Below are 25,125 nucleotides of genomic sequence, written 5' to 3'. Positions count from 1 at the left end.
TCTGCGCTTCCTGGCGCCAGCCACTGTCCCGCTGCACCACATGGCAGCAGGGCTGTGCTGGGGGTTGTGCTTACATAAAAGGTGAGAAACTTCTTAGTGATTTATATTTGTGTGTGTCCCCCCCCTACCCCCCCAAAGACACCACACAGTCGGGGTCTTTCCCACTGTTAAACACATCATGTGGGTAGCCCCCGACCCAATAAAAGCATGTGCCTGCCATTTGGTGCTGACCATTCTGCCAGGCAGCACCATGTCCTGGCTTGCACATAGTTAGGGCTCCAAGGGCGGGAAAGATTTTCGGGGGCTTGCAGCCACCAGGGGCACTGCTTCAACTGGCCCCCCATCAATAATATTTTCAGGGCCTTTCTGCTGCCAGGCGAAAGTCTCCCTGTAGCCAGACAGAGACCCTCCACCTTTTGCTATACTCCATCTTGCTTTCCTTAGGTGCTTCAGGCACGAAAGGGTTAAAAAGAACAGCCCAGTCTTGGAATGCCTAAGAACACAGATGTGCTTATCTCCTAGCACAAGTCTTTGATGCTCTGGAGCAAGAGCCAGACTGACCCTGAATGGGCCGAAACCAGACAACAAAGAACAACGGACTAACACACCGTCAGGGCCTTGGGCTGCCCTTGGCAGGAACCAGTGATTGATATGCCAGCTCGGTCCCAGATGGAGGAATCTCCGGCCCCTTTAAAAAAAAATGCCCTAAATTGTCTCCACCTCACAGGTGCTAACTAAGCCCTTGAACTCCTTGTGAGAACCAGCATCACGGGATGATTTAATTCAATTGGCACCTTTTAGATAAGGAAGAAGTGTACATGACCCAAGAGGTATAAGAGGAGGGTCTGGCAGACCCCTTTTTGAGCTCCAATTACCTTTGCCTGCCGGACAGGAGGGTTTTTGCCTCCTGAAGTCCCAGAGGATGCCTGTTTCCTCGAAAAAAAGGGAAAAAGACTTCTTCCCAAGGGATTGAGAGAAGATGCTGGCCACGCCACGTTGGTAATGCAGGGGTGAGAATAAGACCTGCTAGGTATTTTACCTTTTGCTTTTGAGCGCATTTAACAAATATAGATCTATGAATTAAAGTGTATGCTAGCTGTTTGTAATCAAAGTATAAACCTTGTAACCTTGTAACCATAAGAGCTTCACTTGTTAGTTAAATAAACAAGTAATTGATTAAGTGGTAACCTGACTCCTCCTGTTACTGTGCAAACCGAACACAAAACAAAGAGCCCAGCTGCTTTTCAGCTGTAACACCCTGATCGCTGGTGGGGCGTATTGAGAGCCAAGCGCTGAGTCATGCTGCCTCTATGGAGCAGGCTCTTGGGGCACCTGTCAGCCTTCTTGGCTGCCCGCTGTGAAGGGACTCTGTCCTAGCAAGTAAAGACATGGGTGTAGGAGGCTCTCAGTACAACCTGTGGGGCACCCGTCAGCCTGCCTGGGCTGCCTGCTGCGAAGGGATTCTGTCCTAGCAGTTGAAGACTCGGATGAAAACAAGGGCATAGCTGGTATCCCACCCGACCATCGGCTAACACTCCCCCAGTGGCTAAGATTTTCGGGGTGTTGCTGCCTCTGAGGGAAACTCCCCTGGTGGCTAAGATTTTTGCTACCTTCCTGCCATCTGGGGCAAGTCTTCCCCAGTGGCTACAAATCGTGAGGACTTGCAACTGCCCGGTGGGACTACTTCAATTGGCCCCCACCACTGAAACCACCTCAAGCCCCCCACAACAAGGAGCCAGTGGGCTAGCTCCCAGTGGGGAGAAGCCTCCCCCTGGTGGCTAAGATTTTCACTGCCTTTCCGCTGCCAGGAGGAAGTCTCCCGCGGCGGCTACAAATTGCCAGGGCTTGCAGCCACCCAGGGGGAACGGTTCCAGTGGCCCTTGAGCCACAGGTCCTACACCCCAAAGCCAAAAATGGTTTTTGGGACCATGTCAACTGGCCATTCAATCTCCCAAACAACAAACTGCCCCACAATGGCAATGAAACCTGGTGAGCCCCATCCTCTACGTTGGCAATTTCTGTGTAGTGAAGAGGGAAGACAATTTTTTCCTAGCCTGTTCTCTCCTCTTCCTTCTAAACTTTGGACCCCTTCACACAGGGAAGAGCAGGTGGAGGGCCAGTTGAGAATACAGACTGCGCACAGAAGCTGTATAGTGCTCTGGAAACCCCCATACCCTTTCCTCAGCAACTCTCTTTACCATCTACTCTTTCTTCTTGCTTTTCATTGTCCCTGTGTTATTTTCAGGGATCAGAGGCAATTCAGGGAAGGGAAGACAGTCAGTGTCTGGCCAGTTGAGAAGACACACACTTGCTGATTTTTATAAAATCCTTGATAATTCAGTTACAGCTACAGTTTTAAAAAGCAATTCAGTTATGGAATAAAGAGATTCCTGTTAATTTGGAGATCTTTGTTGATGCCCTACTTTTCCTTTCTTCCTCCTGGAAAAATGAACATTTGCTTACCACGGGAGGGGAACGAGGGCAATGCAGTGTGGGAAGATGATGTCAAATACCAGTGAAAATACCCAGAATGCGATGGGGATAACGGAACTGTGGGATAGCTTCCCACAATGCACTATTGCAACAATCAATGGTTGCTGATTGAGTGTGGCAGCAATAAGTCAACATTGTGGGGAGCATGTGGGGGAGGTGAGGATAGCCAGATTCGAATTTATAAAATCCAGCATTACAAAATTGATATTAATAAGTCTCAATTTATCTTGTAGTGTAGATGTAGCCTAAAAGAAGACCACAGGGTGACTTGTGATTATGGTGTATAAGTACCTTTAATGGGGAAAACCACTAGGTATTAAAGGTCTATGTGATTTCACAGGGAAAGGCACAACAAAAGCCAATGGCTCAATGCTGATGCCAGACAAATTCTGATTAGAAACAAGGCACATATTTTTAACAGTGAAGGTAAACAACCACTGGAACAAACTACCAAAGGAAGAGGCCAACTCTCCATCTCTGCATGTCATCATGTCAGAACTGGATTCCCTTCTGCAACATGCTTTGGTTAAATACAGGTTATTGGCTCAATGTCTGGGAAATGGGAGGAAATTTCATGGCCTGTGTTATGCAGGAGGTCCTACCAGATGACACAATGATCCCTTTGGCCTTAACAGCTGTTGAGTATGAACCCATGTCATAGAACCTCGTGGGGCTGCAAGATTTGCTCCTGAGGTACATTAATGGTATTGATAGACATGGAAGCTGAATATTACCTGATTGACACCCATGAGGAGAAAGTCGGCCATTGGTTTGCTTATCTTTGGTCAGCATCACAGGCCTCAGCTGATGTGACAAAATCATTTCATTCAGCTTTTGCTGCAGTGCCAAATAGTCTTCAGACAATTTTGATATCTAAAAAAATTAAGATAGGATACAGAGTTGCATGTTTCCAGGGGTTTCAAGGGTGTAAAACTGCAGATGGGACAACATGGTAAATGAAGATCAGACAAACTATTCCTATGCAGCACACCAGAGGCAACCGGTGTGGGGACTGCAGGGGAAGCACTAGCCAAATGCTGCAGGGGAGGGCGGGGACTGACCCCGTACTCACTGGAAGTGGCGGGGTGCTCCCGGTAAGTGTGTGTGGGGAGATGCGGGGGTACTTGTGGCCCCCTGGGTACCCCCATACATTGCCTATGCAGCACACCATTTTTTTGAAAGTGAGAGATAATTCCATCACAACATTGTGACAATCGATGTGTGTCATGAAACCTGATCATGCAAACTGCTCCTTGCAGGTTCAGGCCTGCGTCCACACAGAAGCCCTCTTGAGGTCAAGGAGAGCAGGGCTCCAACTCTGCAGTGCGTGAACTAGGAATGGGTATGATACCCTTACTCAGAGAGGTAGTTTAAGCATGTGCATAACCTTGAACAGGCCAGGAAAAGACTTTACTACCCTGCTGGGTCAGGGCCTTAGTTGGCATATGTCAGCATTAAAAAACAAAACCACTTGATTTGGTCTTTTGGTTTAGTTAAAATGGACAATGCCCACGCCCAACCCTGACAATATCACCACTTGTAGCCCAAATTGTAGATTTTTATAAACTAGACTTTCAAAGAACTGAATTTTAGGAATGAAATCTCCATCTCACTGAAGTCGACAGGAGCTTTATCATGGGCCCAGGAGTTCATTCACAATGAACTAAAGCCAGGCACAACTTTTTCAGTGTAATGCATTTTTATCAAGCTATGCGGCTTCACTGAAGCCAAATTGTTTTGTGGCAATCTAACGATTTCAATAACATCTTCAACAGAAAGCTTTATGAGGGGCATATGAGGGGGCTTTATTGTTTTTGACCAGGGAGAGTGACATGAATAAAGAACTCATGCTTCTTTTGATCCAAAACAGGATGCTTTCATATAGTTATTTTCCTGAAATTGTCCAAAAGGGTTGCTTTTTCCCCAGTTCAGAACATAACTAATTTCCCAAACCTTGGAATTTGTGATGAAATGTAATCGTTATGTTTTGGCCATTGGAAGTATTTGGGGAAGGAACTGGTGAACCCTCTGTAGGAGCTCATGCTAGGGTTTTGAAGCACAGGGCTTAGAAGAGATAAAATAATTTGATATAATTTAAGGAAAACAAATTTTAAACAGATTAGACCCCCCCGCAACCTCCTCCACACAATTCAGCTCCTGTTGCAAGCATCTGGTTTGCCTAAAACCCATGCCAAGTTTTGGAATAAATTAGTATCAGAACCTGCATAAACCCCACTCTTCAATGCCTGACCAGCAATTTTTTTCCCTCCAAATAAAAACACAATGAATAACGTGATTTAAAATGTTACTGAACAGAATGCCCCCAATACAGTTAATTTCGGAGTTTTGTGTGCGATGAAATAGGGTGAGTCAGACCATCCATTTTCAGTGTGCTATCATCTAATGCACTGCTCTTAGCATACACATTTACCAAGAAATATTTAGCTTAATAAGCTTCTTACCTGTCTTGAAAAGGCTGCCAAATCACAAGCCTCTTTTGCTGAGTCCTCCGGTAGATTCGTATGGCCCTCAGCCTGAGCATTAGAGCTTCGTCTGTCTTTTGTTGTCTTGGAATCATTATTTTGAATGCATACCACTTCAGCAGGCTCTTTACCGTCTCTCTCTTGACTTTTAGAAGGTAATTTCCCTTCGTTTTTGAGTTGCCCTCTTTTTCTGTAACCACGATAATTGCTCTGAATTACCACTGCAGCCTTATCTTTGTCTTCTGAACCTTCTTTTTCTGGATCATCTTGCTTCTGGGAGCCTCTTAATGAGTCTTTCTTTATACTTCCTTTATTTTCACCAGGTATTATCCATTCCTCTGTCAGATGGTTTCTTTCCAAGTGACCGTCATACTTATTCTGAACAACAATAGACATTTGGTTTTGCTCAGCTGTGCTGATTGTTTCCTGGTGAGTCAGATCTTGGAGGCCTGGCTCTGTGAATTTAGATGGCTGCTTCAAAGAGGCCTGTCTTTTATCTTCCTTTGCATGCTGCCATGGAGGATTTAGTTTCATAGAAGCACTCTCTCCTTGTGGAGGCATTTCCCTTTTTCCCTCTATTTTCTGTCTTTCTGGGTGCCCAGGGTAGCTGCTCTCACTGAAAATAGCTGCCTTATCTTTTCTGTATATTTCAATCTCAGCTTCCTGCGCTACATTTTGAACTGGCTTTACTTCCAGTTTGAAGGTTTCCAATGGAGGAGATACTTGGTCTGCTAGTTTTCTGCATTGCTCTTCAGTTTTTTTACTCTCTCTGTAACTTCTGTAGTTACTCTGAACAATAACCGCTGCTTCCTCTTCAGCCGGTGAAGGAGAGTTAGTCATCACGGCTGGATTGTCTTCCTCATCTTGAGGTTGCTCATCTTTTTCAATAATGGAGGTTGCATTTTTAGTTTGTTCCTTCTTCAGAAGTGATTCCCTGCATGAGACATTGTGCATTTGGGAATTATTATAGCAGGCAGATTATCACTGTACAATTTGCTCATACAATTTGGTGCAGCAGTTTGACAATTTGATCAATCAAAAATAAAAAAAACAGCTAGAGCATCTAGCACAGATTAGGGATGGAAAATGAATACACATATTTGTGAACATGAATGATAAGCTAAGTGTGAAAGAATATCCCTGGTGAAGTGGTCCAAGGGCAATGAGAGGGCACTCTAGGTAGCAAAAGATGAGGTGATAAAGGTTACAGAAAACAATCCACTGAAAGTGTACAGACAGTTTAAAAAAAGGCAGGAATTTTCCAGCAGTGTATGAAAACCTTAGTAGTTCACAGAGTCCAAAATCCATCCCACAAAGGAAAAACACTGCCCACGGCGAAATGCAAAAAGAATGTTCATGAATTTGCATTTACGTAATAAAATGTCATATACAAAATACTCCATGACATCAAGGGAATAGCTGGCTTGCTCCCTGGGCCTCCTTTGTCACAAAATTATCACAGACTGGTAGAACTGGAAGAGACATCAATAGGTCATCAAGTCCAATTTTCTGCTGTCATGATGGAAGCAAGCACCATCTAGATCATCCGTTAGATATTTATTCAACCTGTTCTTAAATATCTCCAATGATGGAGAGTCTATATCCACCCTAGATAATTTATTCAGGTACTTAACCAATCCATTAACTAGGAAGTTTTTCTTAATGTCCAACCTAAACCTCCCTCGCTGCAATTTAAGCCCATTGCTTCTTGTCCTATCATCAGAGGCTAAGGAGAACACTTTTTTCTCCCTCCTCCTTGAAACTCCCTTTTCGGTACTTGAAAGCTGCTATCATGTCCCCTCTCAGCCTTCCCTTTGTCAAACCCAAACCATTTAATCTTTCCTCACAGGTCATATTTTCTAGACCAGTGGTGTGCAATAGAAATTTAAGGATCACCAGAGCCTGGCACCACCTCCATGCAAACTGCTGGCGACTCACCAGAGCTGCAGCCACCACTGAAGCTGCTGCCCTGCAGCTGGAGGCAGCGGGCTGCACCTGGGACCGTGGCTGGAGCCATGCTGTGAGCTGTGGCTGGATTTGTGGTGAGCAGCAGCTGATGGAGCTGCAGGAACCCGCAGCTCCATGTTGGAGCCACACAACAAGCAATCGCTGCTGCTGCTGCCACATGCTTGTCCCACCAAGTGGTGGGGTGCGTGTGTGGAGCAGATGGAAGGCACTCTACATGTGCAGCAGCTCTAAGCAGCCACATTTCGCAACACTGTGGTGTCCAGTTCACCACGTGGCAAACGGAATGTGTATTGGACACTGTGCTTCTAGAACTTTAATCGTTTTAGTTGCTCTTCTCTGGACCATCTCCAAACTCTCCACATCTTTCCTAAAATGTAGTGCCCAGAAATAGACACAGTACTACCAAAAAAAAAACCAACCAAAAACAAAAAAAAGCCAGCAGAAGGGGTCTCTCCTGCTGGTACACAGGAGACCTTACACCAGCACAGCTACAGTGGTACAGATGTGCTGCTCTAAGGTCCATAGCGTAAGACATAGCCTGAGATTTCTGGACGTGATTCTTCTCTCACTTACATAGGTTTAAATCAGAAGTAACTCCACTGAAGTCAAAGGAGTTACACTAGAGTAAATGTGGACAGCATCTGGTCTGTTTCAAGTTACTTAGCTTCTTCTGCAAACTTGGCCCAGGTCTTTGGGGTGGGATGGAGCCTGTCCATGGATCATTTTCAGAACAAGGAGTAGAGTGGAAGAATTACTTCTTGTATCTTGCTCACAACACTCCTGTTAATGCATCCCAGAATCATATTTACTTTTTTGCAAGTGTCACACTGTTGACTCAGACTCAGCTTGTGATCGACTATGACCTCTGGCTCTCTTTTTGCAGTACACCATCCTAAGGAGTCACTTCCCATTTTGTACGCATGAAACTTGTTGTTCCTCCCTAAGTGGAGTACGTTGCATTTGTCCTTGTTGAACTTCTTCCTACTTACCTGAGACTACTTCTCCAGTTTGTCCAGAGCATTTTGAATTCTGGATCTATCCTCCAAAACAGTTACAACCCCTCCGAGCTTGGTATCACCTGGAAACTTGATTAGCATACTCACTATGCCGTTAGCTAAATCATTGATGAGGATATTGAACAGAACTGGCCTCAAAACTGAGCTTGGTAGAACCTTGCTTGTTATTTCCTTCCAGCATGACTGTGAACCATTGATAACTATTCTCTAAGAATGGGTATCCAGCCAGTTACGCACCCACCTGATGGTAGTCCCTTCCAGGTTGCATTTGCATAGCCTACTGATACAAAGGCTATGCAATACTCTATCGAGTGCTTTACTAAAATCTAGGTATGCCACGCCCACTGTTCTTATCCTATCAAAGAAAGCTATTGGGTTGGTTTGACTTGATTTATTCTTGATAAATCCATGCTGTTACCTATCACCATAAGATGAGGTTAAATGCCACACCAGACCTTTCATCTTGCTCAATCCACCACTACTTGAAAGATGTCCTGCAGTCCCTCCATAACCCCCTTCTATCTATGAGAGGTACTCATACGGCTCTCCATTATCATAATATTGGGGTGCCTCCCAATCTTTAATGCATTTGTCCTCCCAATACTCCATTTTATAGATGGGGAACTAGAGTACAGAGAGACTAAGCTACTTGCCCCTGATCAAACAGGTCTATAAAGGATCAGGGGCTGAACTCAGATCTCCTGAGTTCTAGAGCAGCATCCCAACCACATCCTTCCACTCCGTCACCCACACTGTTGTTACTGTCTGCAAGTGGTCTCCTGAATGCTTTCCTTCTCCTATGGGTTAGACTACTCAATCTTCCCTGTGCTACCTCCCATGAGGCTTACTCCCACACCAAAAGCAAAACCTACAAATTTAAAAAAAGAACTATGATGATTTCCTGCTCAGCTGCATTACACTGAGCTGATCCAGAACAGTTTGAAAATCCTGGCTGTTCAACTTAGCACATCTGGAAAGAGTTCTGAACTACTTTCATGAATAAAGTTTGCCTGCCCATCTCAACATAAGGATAAGAGGAAGTGTTCATGTTTCAGATTGTCTATGTTTTTCCATTTTTACTTTTATGTGACTCAGAGAAGAGGCGTATGCAATATATAGAAATGAGGTGGACCCATCAGTACGATCAGTTTATTTAAAATACCAGGTGGGTGAAATACTGTCAAATAATTTTTTTAATCACAAATTTGCTTCCCCAAGGTCACAACACTTACGAAAGATGTTTACCGCCATCTTTGAAAATAGGCAAGCAAACTATACTCCTGGGGGAATTCTGTCCACTGCATGTGTGAAGAACTTACATCCCCCACAGATTTCTTAACCTCCCTGCAGAAAAAATGACTTCTAATGGGGAAGCAAAGGGAAACTGCAGAACAGTTATGTGCCCCTCCCTGGCAGCGCAGAAAGGTGGATTAAGATTCCCCAGAGCAGCTGGTAGAAATATAAATCACCACTGGGGGCCAGGGGAGGGGCAGTTGTGCAGGTGAGAAAGAGACAGTCTGTCCCTCTTGCTCTCTGTTGCAGCATACTTGCACATAGGGCTAGTGCTTCAGGGTATTTCTGAGGAGGCTGGGGTAGGGCAGGTTCTGTCCCTTCAGGCAGCACAGAAGGGAAATTCTGTGCCATTCCACAAATGAATGTCCACGCAGAGTTTCTCCCAACACACCTTACGAATGGGCTGCAATGCTGCTAGCTGCAATTAGGAGCCACTGGACCAAGCAGAGGCCAGCTCACACCCAGATGACATGGCTGGGGGAATGAGAGGGGGCTACAGCGTTCTTGGCAGCTGCAGTTCTCAGCATGTCCTGAGGGAAGGAGACGGTGCGTAGGAAACTCCATGCAAGCTTGGGACTGAGCATCAGGCTAGCTCTCTCTCCGGATCCCAGGGTTGTGAAGGTGAGCGAGTATGCCTGGGAGGCCCTACACATAGGTTCTGGGTGGAGAGAAGATTTGCATATATTGGCTGAGGGGGGATATGGTGGGGCTCCGGGGGAGGGGTTGTTGGTGTCCAGTCCTCCAGCTGGGCTCTAGGGGAGGGGCAGATAAAAAAGGAACTGGGTTGTCCTCTTCCACTTGAGGAAATTTTTGCACACCTAGATTGTTACAGTCATATGTACCAACAGGTACTGTGAAAAAAAATCTAAATATATGGAAGTGGCGTGAACATACAGTGTTATTTTGACAAATTAACTGTGCAGAATTTCTTAGAATTTTAAAATATTGCGTGCAGAATTCTTCTGGTTTTGGTGCAGAATGCCTCCCTTCCCTCCCCCTGGAGTAAAACTGTTTTGTGCTACACAGAATAATCCAACTCCAGAGTTTATTGCAGATTTCTGACAATGTATTTGCAGAAGCAGGAGACATTTAAGTGATACAGTAGAAAGGAAAAGATTTCTACCTTTTCTTTTTGAAGCTCTTCCTCTCCCTGTATCCCCTGTAGTGAGACTGAATTGTTGTTGCTGCTTTGTTGGTTGCATCTGTTATTTCTTTAATTTTCTTCCTGATTAAATATCCTCTTGCATCTGACACAAATTACAGCACAATACCATTTTAGACAACACCCAAGCTGTATTTCAAACTTTTAACAGTGTTCAATAGTAACAATGCAAAGTTAAATAACAAAAAGCTGCAGAAGACAGGAGCTGGATCGTATGGGGAAGGCACAGAAAACTGTGTTTTCAAATGAGAGTTTAAATGTGATAGCAAGCCAGTGATGTGGAGAGATAGAGGAAGTTTATCAAGATGACAGAAGCTACAGAGGCGAATGCTCTCATGCCTGCAGTGGAAGATCACATGAAAGATCATAGAGGGAGACAATAATAGATGAACTAGGAAAGGGGGAAGGGAAAGGAAGAGGCCACATTCAGAACCGAAATATAAAGTGGAATAAATTAGACCCCCCTGCATGTATTTATGGATATATGAGTGAGTGTAATGGGCTCTAAGATTGTGTTAATTAGATACCCAGGAGCTAAATGTCAGGTAGGGATGGCCTATCTCATTTATTTATACATCCCCATTAGCTGACTTTCTTGCTGCATTCCTCTCTTCCATCCCACAGACTGTGAACCACATCAGGTTGTGTTCCATTAGATACAATGAGCCAGACTCTGACGTGTTGTGTAAGGGAAACAAGCTCGTGTTGTGTAAGGGAAACAAGCTACTGGTTGAAAGGTGAGTGTGAGTCTAAGGGGGTCAAGGTTAGTCTAGGAAGGAGTATAAAAGAGTTTAACCTGCACTTTGAGGGGGCCCCAAAGACAGCAGAAATTACATGATCTTAGATTCCGTCTAGCGTTTCCTAGGCTTTGTCTACATTTGCACTTTTGTCAATAAGACTTCTGTTGGTCAGGGTGTGAAAAAATTACCCTCCTCCCCAGCAACCGACATCAATTTCACCAACTAAAGTGCCAGTGTGGACAGTGCTCTCTCTCACTAACATAGCTATTACTGTTCTTTGGGAGTAGCTTAATTATGCCATCAGGAGAGCTCTCTCCTGTTGGTACACAGGAGACCTTACATCAGCACAGCTACTGTGGTACAGCTGTGCTGCTCTAAGGTCTGTAGTGTAGACATAGTCTGAGACTTTTTGGACCTGATTCTTCTCTCACTTACATAGGTTTAAATCAGAAGTAACTCCACTGAAGTCAAAGGGGTTATACTCATGTAAATGTGGACAGCATCTGGTTTGTTTCAAGTTACTTAGCTTCTCCTGCAAAGTTGGCCCAGGTCTTTGAGGTGGGATGGAGCCTGTCCAAGGATGGTTTTCAAAACAAGGATGGCAATTTTGAACTGGAGTTTGAAACAAATGGGGAGCAGAGCCACTTAAGTTGTGTGAGACGGGACATCTCATGATTTTACTTCTTTTGTGCTGAAGGAATCTGAGCTGAAGCCACACCTCAGACAGAGAGAGAATAGACATTAAGGAGAAGATACAGTGTAGTGGCTAATCAACAAGGATATGCATTTGTCACATTGTGGTGTTTGAGACTCTCTGCTGAGGAGCTAGTTGGGACATCTCAGATATTGCGTTAATAAACACTGACTTTCAATGGTGATCTTCTTGGAGTAGGTTCTGCTCTCAGACAGGCTTTACATTGGTAAAATTCCAATGACTGCAACTGAGTAGCTACTGAATATATACAACTATGAGATCAATCAGGGACCAAGAGGGAGAGGGTAGATAGAAAAAAGCACTGGCTCTTAGGGAATATTATAGCAGAGATGTTTTGGCAGAAAGAAACAGAAAGAACATTTTGCTAGGTAGGAATGGAACCATGACAGAAGACAACTAGACACGGGCATAGCTATAGATAAGACTCTTCTTTATAGTAAGTGTTACTTAATATGTACCAAATATATATCAAATGCAAGCAATATATACACAAGCATAAAGAGTATCTTGTGTGTAAATACTAAATGCAAGAAGATATACTATGTGCATATGTGTATATTATATACACACAATGTTTACAAGCATAGATATGTGCATCAGATCCTCAGCTGGTATAATCTGCTGTCAGGGTTGTATTACGGAAGCCAAGGATCTGGTACACTACACTGTGTACGAGCAGAGATCAAAAAATCAATATATGAAAAGCCTAGAAAGCCAATGGTTCTTACCTGCTTGAAGTCTGGTAATAAATGTTTCTATTTTGTATTTATTTTTTATGTTTTCATATTCTTTACGAGTGACAAAGCCTCTGTAAACTAAAAAAGAGGTGGGAAAATTTAAGCACATCTATTAGGTGATGCAGAAGAAGATGAAAAGAAAGAATTCTGCAAGGAAGTATGGCACTTAGACTAACATATTCACAAACATAATTTTTCCAGGCTGGTTCTACAAAGAAACATATACTTGACTTGTTACTCAAATTTTCAAATTTACGTCAAGGAACCACACACTGTATAAAATATATAAAACCTGGGTCCTCCAGATCATATCATAATTAGAGAATCAATTAGTATTTATAATAAATGCAGATACTGGAACTTCCAAGATAATATGCTGAGAGTTATGCTAAAAGGAAGCTGTTCAATTAGCAACTTCTCAATCAACAGCTTAATTAATCTGATCATCTAAGATGGTTAATGCATTATTTTTTCCACGGTTGTATTATGTGACATGGTCAAGGTACACTGGAATTTTAGGAATAAAATTATGATTTATGTATTTGCATACATCTATTATTAGAAGCTGCCTTTTAAAAGTAACAACAATTGATAACTGTAGTGAAGCGCATATTGTCTTAACCTGATTAACAGGTTTCTTTTCATAAGAACACACAAGACATCATAGAATGCTTTATCAAATGCAACAAGCTTAAAAGTGAAAAAACATAAGAAGTACAGCTGTATTTCATCCACACACACACAGAATGCGACACTTATTCTAAAATACAGCTGAGCTATTACCTGACTGTATTTTAATAGCACTTTCTTCCCTTTTCTCTTTTAATTTTTTGTATCTCTTTGAACCTAGCCACCCTCTGACATAGGCTTGAATCAAAACAATCCTGTCAACCGTCTCCTTTCTCATTAAATTCAACTGCTCCACATGATAGTATTTAAGGAACACCTTAAAGAGAACAAACAAACAATGATGCAAATCATTAATTCATATGGCCTAGACAGTCTCCTCACAGTGAATCATACATACACATTAGTACACATTTGTCCTTTTAGTACCAACAAAACTTCTAGGTGAGCATCAGGGGAAGAGCACAGCCTTTAGTTCCGTGGTATAAATGATCATTTTTGAAGGTGACAAAGCTGAAAATTCTGAAATTTGAATTGGTAACACAAATGGCCAAAACACTGTTGTTATTTGCATTTTCATTGGGACTTGATCACCTCAAAACCTGACTCTGTGAAAATAGATCCGTTCTGGAAACTGAGTCTGAAGGAGTTCAGATGTTTGCTATCTCACAAACGTTTTCGTGGGGTGCATATTCCACAAAACAAGTTCCAGTCTGTTAATGTTTTTGTCCAGTATCTTAAATCCATGCCAGTTATTTATTTTTTTAATTTGCTTTAAGGGAAGCCAATGCCACAGAAAAACAACCCCAAAAGTGAGACTGGCACAAATGGTGCAAACATGGGGCCTGCTGCTGCTCTCACATAGTAAATCATGAGTAACTCCATTGAAATTAATGGTGTTGCACTGATATGTAACCATTTGCTATAGCAAAGAGCAGAATTAGGCCCACTGAATCTATTTTTTCAGGACTTTTCTGTCTTCTCCTCTCTGTTCCTTTTGCCCCAGTCTCTGTTTGTCAGATTCTGTCTCAGTTTCATTGGCATACATCTGGAGTAACTCCATTAAAGTAAAGCGTGGGATAGGAATTCCCATATTTCCAGTTATTCTCCTTTCCCTCTGCCCAATTTCTCCTTTGGTCCACCTTACAACATAAAAAAGGTTGGGTGGGAGGTCCATCCTTGGATTTTTGTCCAGACATCGCTAGCAAACCCAACCCCAGAAATGTCCCACTGCCTTTGACGAAGACCTTTCTTCTCCTCCTTCTAGCCTCAATATGAAAATCCATCTCTGGTTCCTGAGACTGGAAATCCTTACTAGCAAACAAGAGGTTTGGCCATGGAGAAAGGTGCTGTGTCTACACTGCATGTTTTTTCTGATGATACTTTTTCTGACATCCCAAGGTCAAAATAAGTAAAGTCAAAAAATGGGGGTTCACACAGCCACAGAATTGTGAAAAAGAGCATTCTCATTTACAGCCACAGCATTGCAAAAGGAGCGTTCACATCAGCCGATAATAGATGTGCTTTGTTCACATGCATTCATTTTCCACCTTGAAATGGAGGGTCAATGGAAGTGGTTTACAGAGCTGGAGTTTTTATTTGGAGGGAAAAGCCCTCTTATCTTGACTTTTCATGCAAGGCAGGATGAATGCTCCATGATTTTTTTCCCATACCCCCTCCACCGGTAAGTTAGACAAGCCCACAGACAGAGTAGGTGTCTGCTTCTCAGACAACCTCAGTTCCATGTTTTCCCTTCTATTTGACCCATCTCCATCCCTCTTCTGTTAGATTTAGAGAATGGGAGAGTTGTAATTAACATTGCTTGAGGTGTAGACACACCAGCTTTTCTCCTATGGCAACTCCTGTGTCTGCCAAAACCCCTGGAGTCTATTAGCAGGCATGGCCTTTCTGATAAATCAGGCTAGCAAGGCTGAGGTAGGAAGGAGACTGATAAATTCCACGGGTGCCGTGGGACAATAACGAGAGAGCAGACATTTATCTGTGCCATAACCAGAGCCTACGCAAGACAATCTGCTGCCCTACACAAAACTTCAGTGTGCTGCCCCATCCCCTCCCCATATGCCCAGGGCAGCAGACTTAGTCTGGCAGCTCCTCTGTCATTATAGAGGGAGGCAATTAAGACAAATGTGAGTGAGTGGTATTGTGATCAAATGTAAAGAGTTACAGAACTACTCAAATTTGGCCCAAGCACCCCACTGTTGTGACAAAAGGGTGAACAGCCAAATCTACCACTCTAGGTGACTGCTCAGTCGGCTTATAGCTAGGGCGACTTCTGCCCATAAACCAAAATCTTCCTCCATTCTCTACTTCTAATACCATCTGCTACCAACTCCTCTGCCCCAACTGGGCCGAAGTGTCAGAGAGACTGGTCAACTGTTTTTTTTAAACTAATGTGAATCCAAAGTAACTCCAGTGGAGTAACTGAGAGCAAGAATTTGCCTAATATCTTTACAAGCTCTCAGTGCAATGTATACAAAGTGTATGCAAATATTACTTTGGTTTTTCCAAGAACCCAGTTGTCAAGGTGGGCTTTTTCCAAGATAGCAACACAGGTTTCAGGACTGACTGGAGGATCATCATTTGTTTTGTAACAGATGAGGTAATACCTAAAAGACAAAAGTACAATTCTTTATTACAGTAACTTGGAATGAATGAAAAATGCTGATACATGTCACTCACCTAAATAAAACTTGATTTAAAATGTTTCTTTATGAAGTAATGCATACTGTACTAAAAAGCAGAACGTGCCAAAATCACTATGGCTACGTCTACATTAGCCCCTTCTTTTTGAAAGGGGTGTGGTAATGAGCGAGGTTGGAAGATGCTAATGAGGAGTTGCCATGAATATGCAGTACCTTATTAGTATAATGGTGGCCGCAGAAATTCAAAAGTGCCGCTTTTGAATCACATGCTGCCCATGTAGATGGGGGCCTTTCAAAAGGAACTCCTGGACTTCGAAAGCCCCTTATTCCTATGACACAAATAAGGGGACTTTGAAGTTGGCAGGGTCCTTTTGAAAAGGACCCCAGTCTGGACGAGCCACATGGGAGCGAAACGCAGCAATTTCGAAGAGCCGCGGCCGGCAGCATGCTAATGAGGTGCTGAATATGCATTTCAGCTCCTCATTAGTAATCACCATTTAGAAGTTTTGTTCCAGTGTAGACACAGCCTGTTAGAGGTGCATGACAGGCATCTTGCGCACACCTTAGAAGGTTTTTTAGTTCTCTTAACAGAATGTTCAGAGAATACTCTTTCTAGTGGGAGTTTTTGCCAATTCTTTGCCTTTATTTCTTCTGTTTATGTTGTGGACGTCCCTTTATTTCAAAAACAAAGAGCATGGCAATCATTTTATTTACAGTTGTTTTCTGTTTAATCGTATTCTGTCAAATATTGAATTTTAATATCTCACACCCAGGCCCACCCTACCCTGCATTATATTTGCAGCCACACAACATCAGGTACGGTCATGCAGAAAGTGGCAGCCTACTAACTCCTTGCTGGGAGCATATTACATGTGTGTTGCAGAGGGTACTGGTCTGAAGTTCTTTGACTATCCGTCCCGTTTTCACTGGGACAGTCCTTCATTTTAGGCAGGCACCTATTTTTCTTTTTTAACATATATTGACTCCCCCTGCTGAGCTGCTCTTTCTTCAAGTCGGCTCAGCTGCAGGCAAAATCAATCAGGAGCTCGCTAGACAGCATATGCAGCATGTACTGACTAGCCAGTACCAGCAGCTGCAGCCCCATACCCGGCGCCTGGAGGTGTGGGGCAGCTCGGAGCTGCAGCAATCCTGGAGCATTGTTGGAACCCAGCAGCATGGGGCAGCTGGTGAGCCCACCCCTCTTCTGGCAGGGCAACCACCCCTGCAATTGGAGAACTCCTTCATGGGTCAGGAGCCCCATTCTGGTGCCCTGTGGCATGGGGCAGCCAGGGAGCTGCACTTGCTTGGCAGCCATAGCCAGAGAAGCACCCTCTCCCACAGCGTGTCCCATATTTGGCATAGGGAAGTATGGTTAAACCATTCTTTGCTGGCCTGAGCTATGAAGCTCTTTATAGTTTGGGGCCTATGTACCTTAGTGTAGGGGTGGGGAATCTTTTTTCTGTTAGGGGGACATTTCCCCACTGAAAAAATCAGTCAGGGGCCATACAAAAGTGAGAAGCAAAAAACCAAACCAAACCCTAACTGGCCTAAAAAAAGAGAGAGGAATCCCAATGAGAGCAGTCACCAAGGCTTGGTGTGTGAATTGACCAGGCCTTCTTGAAATCAGTGGCGCACGACTGATTTACACACAGAGAAGATCTGGCCTACTATACTCTGCTCACCCTCCTTTACACTAGCAGAAAAATCTTTAAAAAGCAATAACCAAAGCTCAAGACACACCTTGTTCACTTCTTGAGATTAGATTTAACAGCCTTCATCAAGCTGTGCTTTTTCTGACATTGTCACGGCCTCCTCCTTGCACCTCATCTGGAACGTACTTATCAGATCATCAGCTTGTTCTTTTTTTGTGTCTCTGTCATGAGTTGTCTACCTCTAGTCTTAAGAGTTTCTGTCAGTGTGGGTGTTATCTGCACGATTTCTCCTATTTTTCTCCTGTAAATTTAAGTTTTTATCCAGAGAAATGTCTGGTTTCTACATTTGTAAATGAAAAATGCATCTCTTATGAGCGGAGCTTTTTTTATTTAATAGTCTCCAAGTCATAACAAGTGAGAGACTAGTCTCTTAACAAATGATAATGCTTATCAACTACACTTTAAAAAATAAAGCCATGCATTTAGGCACGTCTACCTTAAGCTTAATACACAATACCCAGATCACACTGTGCTTCTGCAAAACCAGAGGCTGAACTGGGGTAGCTGCTCAGGGTTAGAGATACAGTAATGTTTTTGGAGCCTCTTTGCTTCAAGTTCTAAGATTTAAATTAAAATATTAAGTTTCTAGTTCTTATAGTTCCAAAGAAAACTTTCTTCAGCGATGTTTGCCTGAGTCTGCAGCAAGCCTGGAACAACAGGTCTGAGATGCATGATCTTTCCCTATACACTAAGGAAAGACGTGTACACCTCAGGTCTGTACAATCAAGTTTGCAATCTTTGGCAAACACCTTGTCTTTAAATATGTTTTACCCAGCACTATTTACAATGGTGACATTCACCAAATATTAGACAATGATAGAAATAAGCTCATATGTACATGGCCTTACCGTTTGATGAAGTTAGCAAACAGGATGCGATGGGAATAACCCTGTCTCCGAATTCTTGCTGTCTCAAGAATTCCTGTGTAGCGCAGCTGTACCAGTACCTTCTCTTTGTCATACTTATGTGCCTGTCGATCGTTGTTTGGCTTAATACAGCGGACAAAATGAGGCTGGCCAACCACCATCTTTGACAACAAATCCATCAGAGAATACTTCAAGAAAATGGAGAAACATTTTCTGTTGTGATTCATAAAAGCCTCATACTGAACAATCATATCTGTGCATTTGAAATTTCATTTCACATGAGTGGTACTGGAGATATAACTCCAAATCCATTTAAATTCTGATAATTGTTTAACTGTAGTCAAAGCAATCGGAAATTCTAGCCTCTCTGTAATCAACTCTATCTGAGCCAAAACTCACCTTCAGACAAACATGAACAGCAAATTCCCAGCCAGTGTGTTCCCATAAATTGAAAAACAAAGCAAGCAGTCCTCTAGTGCCTTAAAGACTAACAATATTATTTATTAGGTGATGAGCTTTTGTGGGATAGACCCACTTCATCTGAAGACGTGGACCTTTCCCATGAAAGCTCATCACCTAATAAATATTATTGTTTGTCTTAAAGGGGCTACAGCACTGCTTGCTTTTTGTGAAGTTACAGACTACTACAGCTACCTGTCTCAGACTATTCACCATAAATTGTAGTAATCTACACTGCTAACCACGAGTTAAGCACCAGTTTTGCTTCTGGACGCAGCAGTGTTTTGCATCACAGTTAAAAATACTGACAAACAACAATGTGTATATTTTTGCAAGTTTGTTTGAGGCCCCACTGAGTTGCTGCTGATGCTGTTGAACTACATCAGCCATGTCATTTTCCATATCAAGCTGCACAGTTGAGAACTGGAAAGCACAGTTCAGCTCATGAACATCAATTCTGATTATAGTTGTCAGAATATAGAGACATTTCTTATTTAAAATCTTTCTAAAATGTGAGATGAATGGATTAGGCCATTTGTCAGGGAACTCAATCTCACTATTAGGAAATTAAAAAAGAGAACATTTTTCTATGCACCTGTTTTAAAAATTTGTATGAAGTCCTCATTGATCTCGGAGACTGGAGCTGTTGGGAGACACCAGGCAGTAAGAGGTCAAGCTAAGGATGGGGGAATTGAAGTGTAGCAAGACAATAAATAGCAAGAGTCCTGTGGCACCATAAGGACTAACAGATTTATTTGGGCATCCAGATCTAAAGCACATCTGGTTAGGCCCATCTGATTCAGCAAGCTCCTCTCCTTCCTCTGGTTCTGTTATGGAGCCACTGCTAGTAGCTAACTATAGCTGCCTTCCCTAGGGGAACTCAGAGAGAGGCAGTAGAAACTCCAAGAAGTCCTGTGGCACCTTATAGACTAACAGATATTTTGGAGCATAAGCTTTTGTGGGCAAAGACCCACTTCATCAGAAACACCAATTCACAATTCACACAGCTGCTTTGCACTGACTCCTCCAGCCTGCCATGAGAAGGTTTGTAGCTTTCCAAGCCAGCGGAGCTAAATCTGGGCTTCATGGTCCAGATGGGTTTCTACAGAATTGCTCCACTGCAGGATCCTATTAACAGAGCGATTCCATCCAAAAGACAAGCCTGGAGCTTAAATTCATAATTTTGCGAGATGCTGACAATCATGGTCTTAATAAAGACACTAGAATTATGGCTTATGACAACAGCCAGTAACCCACTAGTCCCCCTTTTATGTCCTAGAAATATACAGGTGTTAATGGGCCAATTTTTCTGCGGTGCCATATAGTTTGTTTACAGCCACCAGTCCTGGCTCTGTGTTCTGTGCTGTTGTTTAGCTCCAATTTGCCCCAAATGTCTTCTAAGAGCCCAGTACGCAGTGAAAGTGTTGGTAATGCTGCTAGACAATACTGACTCTCCATGCTTTAGCACACTCTCTTCTTTGGCACCGGTCAGGTCCCAAGATGCCAGACTATGGAGGTTCAACCTCTATCACCCTAATGTGGTACTAGCTCATTATGTAGTTTATCTTCTGGTGCTTTATTTTGTCGCCTAAACAAAGAATCTGTTATTCTTTGCTATTTTTCACTCAGAGTACATAGAATATTTTCATAAGAGCTAGTAGCATAATCTGAAGCACTTGTATGTTTTTGCTAGAAGATATGAATCAATGGAAGTTGAAAAAGCAGGATCAGGCCCCAAGCCAGCCAGCTCCAAATGCCATGGCGGAACAATTAGAATAGAGAAAATATAGATGTACTTTGGCAGAAGCTGTTTTCAAAGGTGTTTGGAACACAGCGTTTAGAGAAAAATGAGCTAGACTGCACTAAGAGTGTTTCATCCTAGTGATGCTGAAGGACATTGATTATTTTCTTTTACGTTAACTACTGTACACACTGTTCCTCAGCTCTGGAACATCCCTCACTGCAGCAATGTTCTGCAGGATAGAGGCACCACCATCTGCGAGTGCCCGGGTTCTCAGGCATGTCTGATAATACAGCCTCCATTACTGTATTATCAGAGCCTCTCACATGCCTTAAAGAATTATGCTCTCAACACTCCTGTAAAACAGAATCATAGGGCTGCAAGGGACCTCAGGAGATCATCTAGCCCAGCTCCCTGCTTCAAGCAGGATCAACCCCATCTAAGTCATCCCAGCCAGGACCTGGTCAAGCTGGGACTTAAAAACCTCCAGGATTGGAGAATCCACCACCTCTCTAGACAATGCATTCCAACGCTTCACCAGCCTCCTGGTGAAGTAGTTTTTCCTAATATGCAAACTACTCCTCTCATTCTGTAACTTCAGACCTTTGCTCCTTGTTCTGCTGTCTATCACCACTGAGAACAATTTTTCTCCAACCTCTTTAGAGCAGCCCTTCAGAAAGTTGAAGGCTGCTATTAAATCACCCCTCAATTTTCTCCTCTGCAAACTAAATAAGCACAAAACCTTCAGCCTCTCCTCATAACTCACGTGCTCCAGCCCCTTAATCATTTTTGGTGCCCTCTGCTGAACCTGCTCCAGCACATCCACATTCTTTTTATACTGGGGGGCCCAAAACTGGACACACTATTCCAGATGTGGCCTCACCAGTGCCGAATAGAGGGGAACAACCACTTCTCTAAAACGGCTCACAATGCTCCTCCTAATGCACCCTAACATGCTCTTAGCCTTCTTGGTTTCAAGGGCACACTGTTTACTCTCATCCAGAAGTGTCTTTATCCCCATTTTACACCAGGGCTACATCTATATTAGATGCATCTGTCTACAGAAGTTACCGACAGAAGAGATGTTCCGACAAAACTGCCATCAACAGATTGCGTCTACACATAAAAGTGGATCGTGTTTTGACCTGCTCTATTGACAAAAGGGTCCCCCGGAGCATCTACACAGCCTTTTTGTCAACAATTTATGTCAACAAAACACATTTTGTGAGTAGATGCTCCACTAGTTTTGGTGACAAAACTCTCTAGTGTAGACATAGCCCTGGGGAACCCAGACATAGAGCTTAAGTGAGGCCCCACAGGAAGTCTGTGACAAACAGGGAACTGAACTAGATGCACCCTCACCCCTGGACTATCCTTGCGCTTTTGTTATTGCACCAGACTAACGCCTAAGCAGTGCATTTCAGGGGATTAATAGCAAATAGGGATTACTGACAGGATTGCATTTGTTTGCAAAAATTACTATGATTTTGTGACTTGGGGTCCTTATAACCTACAAAGGATGGGAAGTCATCTCACTTCTCTGTTTGTGAAGTGGGGAAAAGGGGTTAGAGAGCATGGCCATGTGTGGGGCAAGGGAATGGCACTGGCAGAGGAGAATCCAGGGGCTATGTCTACACTTCAGCAACCTATCAACAGAAGTTACTGTTGGGAGATATCTCCCTACAAAACTTCTGGTGACAGAGCACGTCCACACAGCAAAGAGGATTGCTTTGGTGATCCGCTCTGTTGACAGAGAGCGGCCAGATCGCTCCGGTCGCTCCCTTGACATAATGGGCCCCAGAACCCCACAGATGGGGGTCACATGGCTGGCAAGCACTCCCGGGAGCCCTTGCCAGATGTGCTCTTAAAAGGCCCCTCCCAGACACGCCTTCCCAGCTTGCCTACCTCTGTGAGGGACAGCATAGCCAGTGCAGGGCACGTACACATGCTGAGGAGGGCTGTGCGCTGCCCAGGTAACCATGGAGCCAGAACAGCCCCCTGGCCTGCCCTGGACCCAGGCAGAGCTGCTGGAGCTGCTGGTCATAGTGATCACAGCTGTCATCCACCTCTTCACAGCCATTGCCCACCTCTTGTAGACAAAACTATCTAGTGTAAACGTAGCTAGGGAGACTGACTCAGTGCATCTCCTCAGCAGCCTCACCACCCAACTCCCTATGGAGTGCTGGGTGGAAATGAAATCTTCCATCTTCTGCCCAGACCCTGAAAGGGGTCTAACTCTATTAGTCCCTGTCCTCCATCATGTTTATCACTCTTGGGGCAAAACAGTCCAGGGTAACACACAGAGGTGTAATTTATGTCATCTTGCACCTGGAAGAGTGAAGTCTGGGCCAGTGGTGCTGGAACACTTTTGATAGTGGGGTGCTGATGGTCACTGAACTGAACTGTAAGCCCCGGATATAACGGAAACCGCTTCCAGTCAGGGGTGCTGGAGCACCCCTTGTTCCAGCACCTATGCAGAGGTGCAGTTTTGGGTCCAGAGGTCGAAAAAATACCCAAAACGTTATTGAGTAAAAATGCACCTGCTTTCACTTCTGCATACTTGAATACAAACAAGATGTGACATGTGCATATGTCTGTGCACTTTTACTCAAGTAGTTTTATGGAGGGACACTGGTAACTTGTACTGAAGTATATCCACCCCTCCAGCAGCTGTAATTTTACTCAAGTAACTTTCTGGGTGTTTTTTTCTACCCCTGCCTGGGCCTGTGACCAATTCTACTCAGTCAAACGACGTGTGAACCATCACATTACTCTAATCTAGGCATGTATACTGCACTCATCACTGTAGTATCTAGGAACTTCACAAACTCTCACTGGAGCCCTATTGTCTTTGTGATTTGTTATAGTTAAAAGGAACAGTGTGTGCACCTGGAAAGTAAAGTGGATGCATTTTAAAAGCTGAAACAATAAATATGAATTCTACTTCAACATAACATCAGAGAAGAGCTGGTGTCTTACTCTAAAATAAGAAGCGACAGTCTGTGTTTTCATACTTGTTGTCTCTCTTGGATGAGGCGTCGTATCTCCAGTTTCATTCTAGGGAAATCAAAAAAGAAAATGACACCTACCTTTACAGAGCCTGAGTTTATTTTGCATTATCCCAACACATTGCCCATTAAAAGAACATTACTAATAAAAATATGCACTCTAAACAGCAAAGGCTATTGAATAATCACTAGCAAAGTAAGAATTGTTGCACAAACACTTTACATTACTTTTTCACATGGTACACACACACACTTGGGACACAGTTTGATAAGTGAACATCCAGATAACTGCCACAAACAACACGATAGGAGGCGAGTTTTTTATATCAAGATCTTCTGATTCTCTGAACATAATTGCATCACTGTTGTTTTGGTTATTCTCTACAGAACATGGCTATATGCCCACAAATTAACTATGATAGTAAAGAGAAGAAAATATTTTTTCTGAAATAGTTATAAAACTATAGCCAGAAAGAAGGGAAATTGTAGGTTTTTACCTCACGGAAGGAATACGAATTGCACAACACAAAGATATCCAGCTAAACAGAAAAGAAAATAGGAGAGGGAGAAAAACCAAGGAAGGGGTTACTTGCTTACTTTCTGTAGCCATAACAACATTGCCTTTGTCTACTTTAAATGAGGGTTCAAAACACTGCTGTGAAATTAGGTTTCTTACCTTTGTATGACTGATTGATTTCTGGGGGTTCCACATCTGGTAATTTATTGCACTTTTGTTTTTGGTATGCGCGAGGTTACCTAAGGAAAGAAGAGAGAAGACAATCCTCTAAGACCTTTTATATTTCAGTTACGTTAAAAAATCTTTCACACAATGCAAGCACCCAGTGTTACAGCTCTGTAAACCCTGAGCTCCTATATGTCTCTTTATTTTCCTTCTAGCTGCTGGAAATGGATGCTGAGAAAGTTGCAGCCACTTTGAAGAGAGGAAGGAAGAGCTCTATATTTCTTATTCTGCACTTACATGACCTACAAAATCAACCATAAAACAAAACAAACCTGCACCACACCACTGCAATTCTCTGGCTCATAAGGCCCCTTTATACTGCCCTGGCAGATAAAGTTGCCTTAAAGTAGGTGAAAATGTAATTTTCATTCCCTTTTAAGGCCTCTTTCCACAACCAGAATGATGCAAAGAGGTCTTAGTGCAAACAGAAATCAGTCCCTATTTATTGAGGAAAATTCCTATTATGACTTCCAGGACTGGCTGCATTACAACAGTTTAAGCAGACACAGATCTTCTAAATACAGAAACACCTTACGAACTTTTAACATTTGCACTTCCGTGTTGAATCCAACCATTCTAGCAAGCTGACATTACTTTAGTTTCAAAAATGTTCTTTCTGGAGTCTTTGAAATGTAGAAATTGTGCTCAGGTACTAAAGCAATGTGTGTAGAAAACGTGGGTAAACAGATACAAACACGAT

The 25,125-nt window shown here is 43.2% G+C and overlaps 1 protein-coding gene across 1 annotated transcript in view; it reads right to left on the bottom strand.

Moving 5' to 3' along the window:
* MYO3A (myosin IIIA) overlaps nucleotides 1-25,125 on the bottom strand; it is a 175,920-nt gene that overhangs the window by 30,103 nt on the left and 120,692 nt on the right. The window contains exons 23-32 of the mRNA XM_074986283.1: nucleotides 24,360-24,439; nucleotides 24,181-24,222; nucleotides 23,655-23,732; nucleotides 18,458-18,663; nucleotides 15,750-15,861; nucleotides 13,391-13,553; nucleotides 12,599-12,685; nucleotides 10,377-10,500; nucleotides 4,956-5,910; nucleotides 3,228-3,366 (exon numbers count right to left, since the gene is read on the bottom strand). Coding sequence (XP_074842384.1) covers nucleotides 3,228-3,366; nucleotides 4,956-5,910; nucleotides 10,377-10,500; nucleotides 12,599-12,685; nucleotides 13,391-13,553; nucleotides 15,750-15,861; nucleotides 18,458-18,663; nucleotides 23,655-23,732; nucleotides 24,181-24,222; nucleotides 24,360-24,439 — 1,986 coding nt within the window. The remainder of the gene's footprint in view (nucleotides 1-3,227; nucleotides 3,367-4,955; nucleotides 5,911-10,376; nucleotides 10,501-12,598; nucleotides 12,686-13,390; nucleotides 13,554-15,749; nucleotides 15,862-18,457; nucleotides 18,664-23,654; nucleotides 23,733-24,180; nucleotides 24,223-24,359; nucleotides 24,440-25,125) is intronic.

Source organism: Carettochelys insculpta, chromosome 2 (genome assembly GCF_033958435.1).
Source record: "Carettochelys insculpta isolate YL-2023 chromosome 2, ASM3395843v1, whole genome shotgun sequence".
NCBI classification, from domain to species: Eukaryota; Metazoa; Chordata; order Testudines; family Carettochelyidae; genus Carettochelys; species Carettochelys insculpta.
The sequence above is the reverse complement of the archived record's forward strand: the minus strand, read 5'-3'. Positions and strand labels throughout refer to the sequence as shown.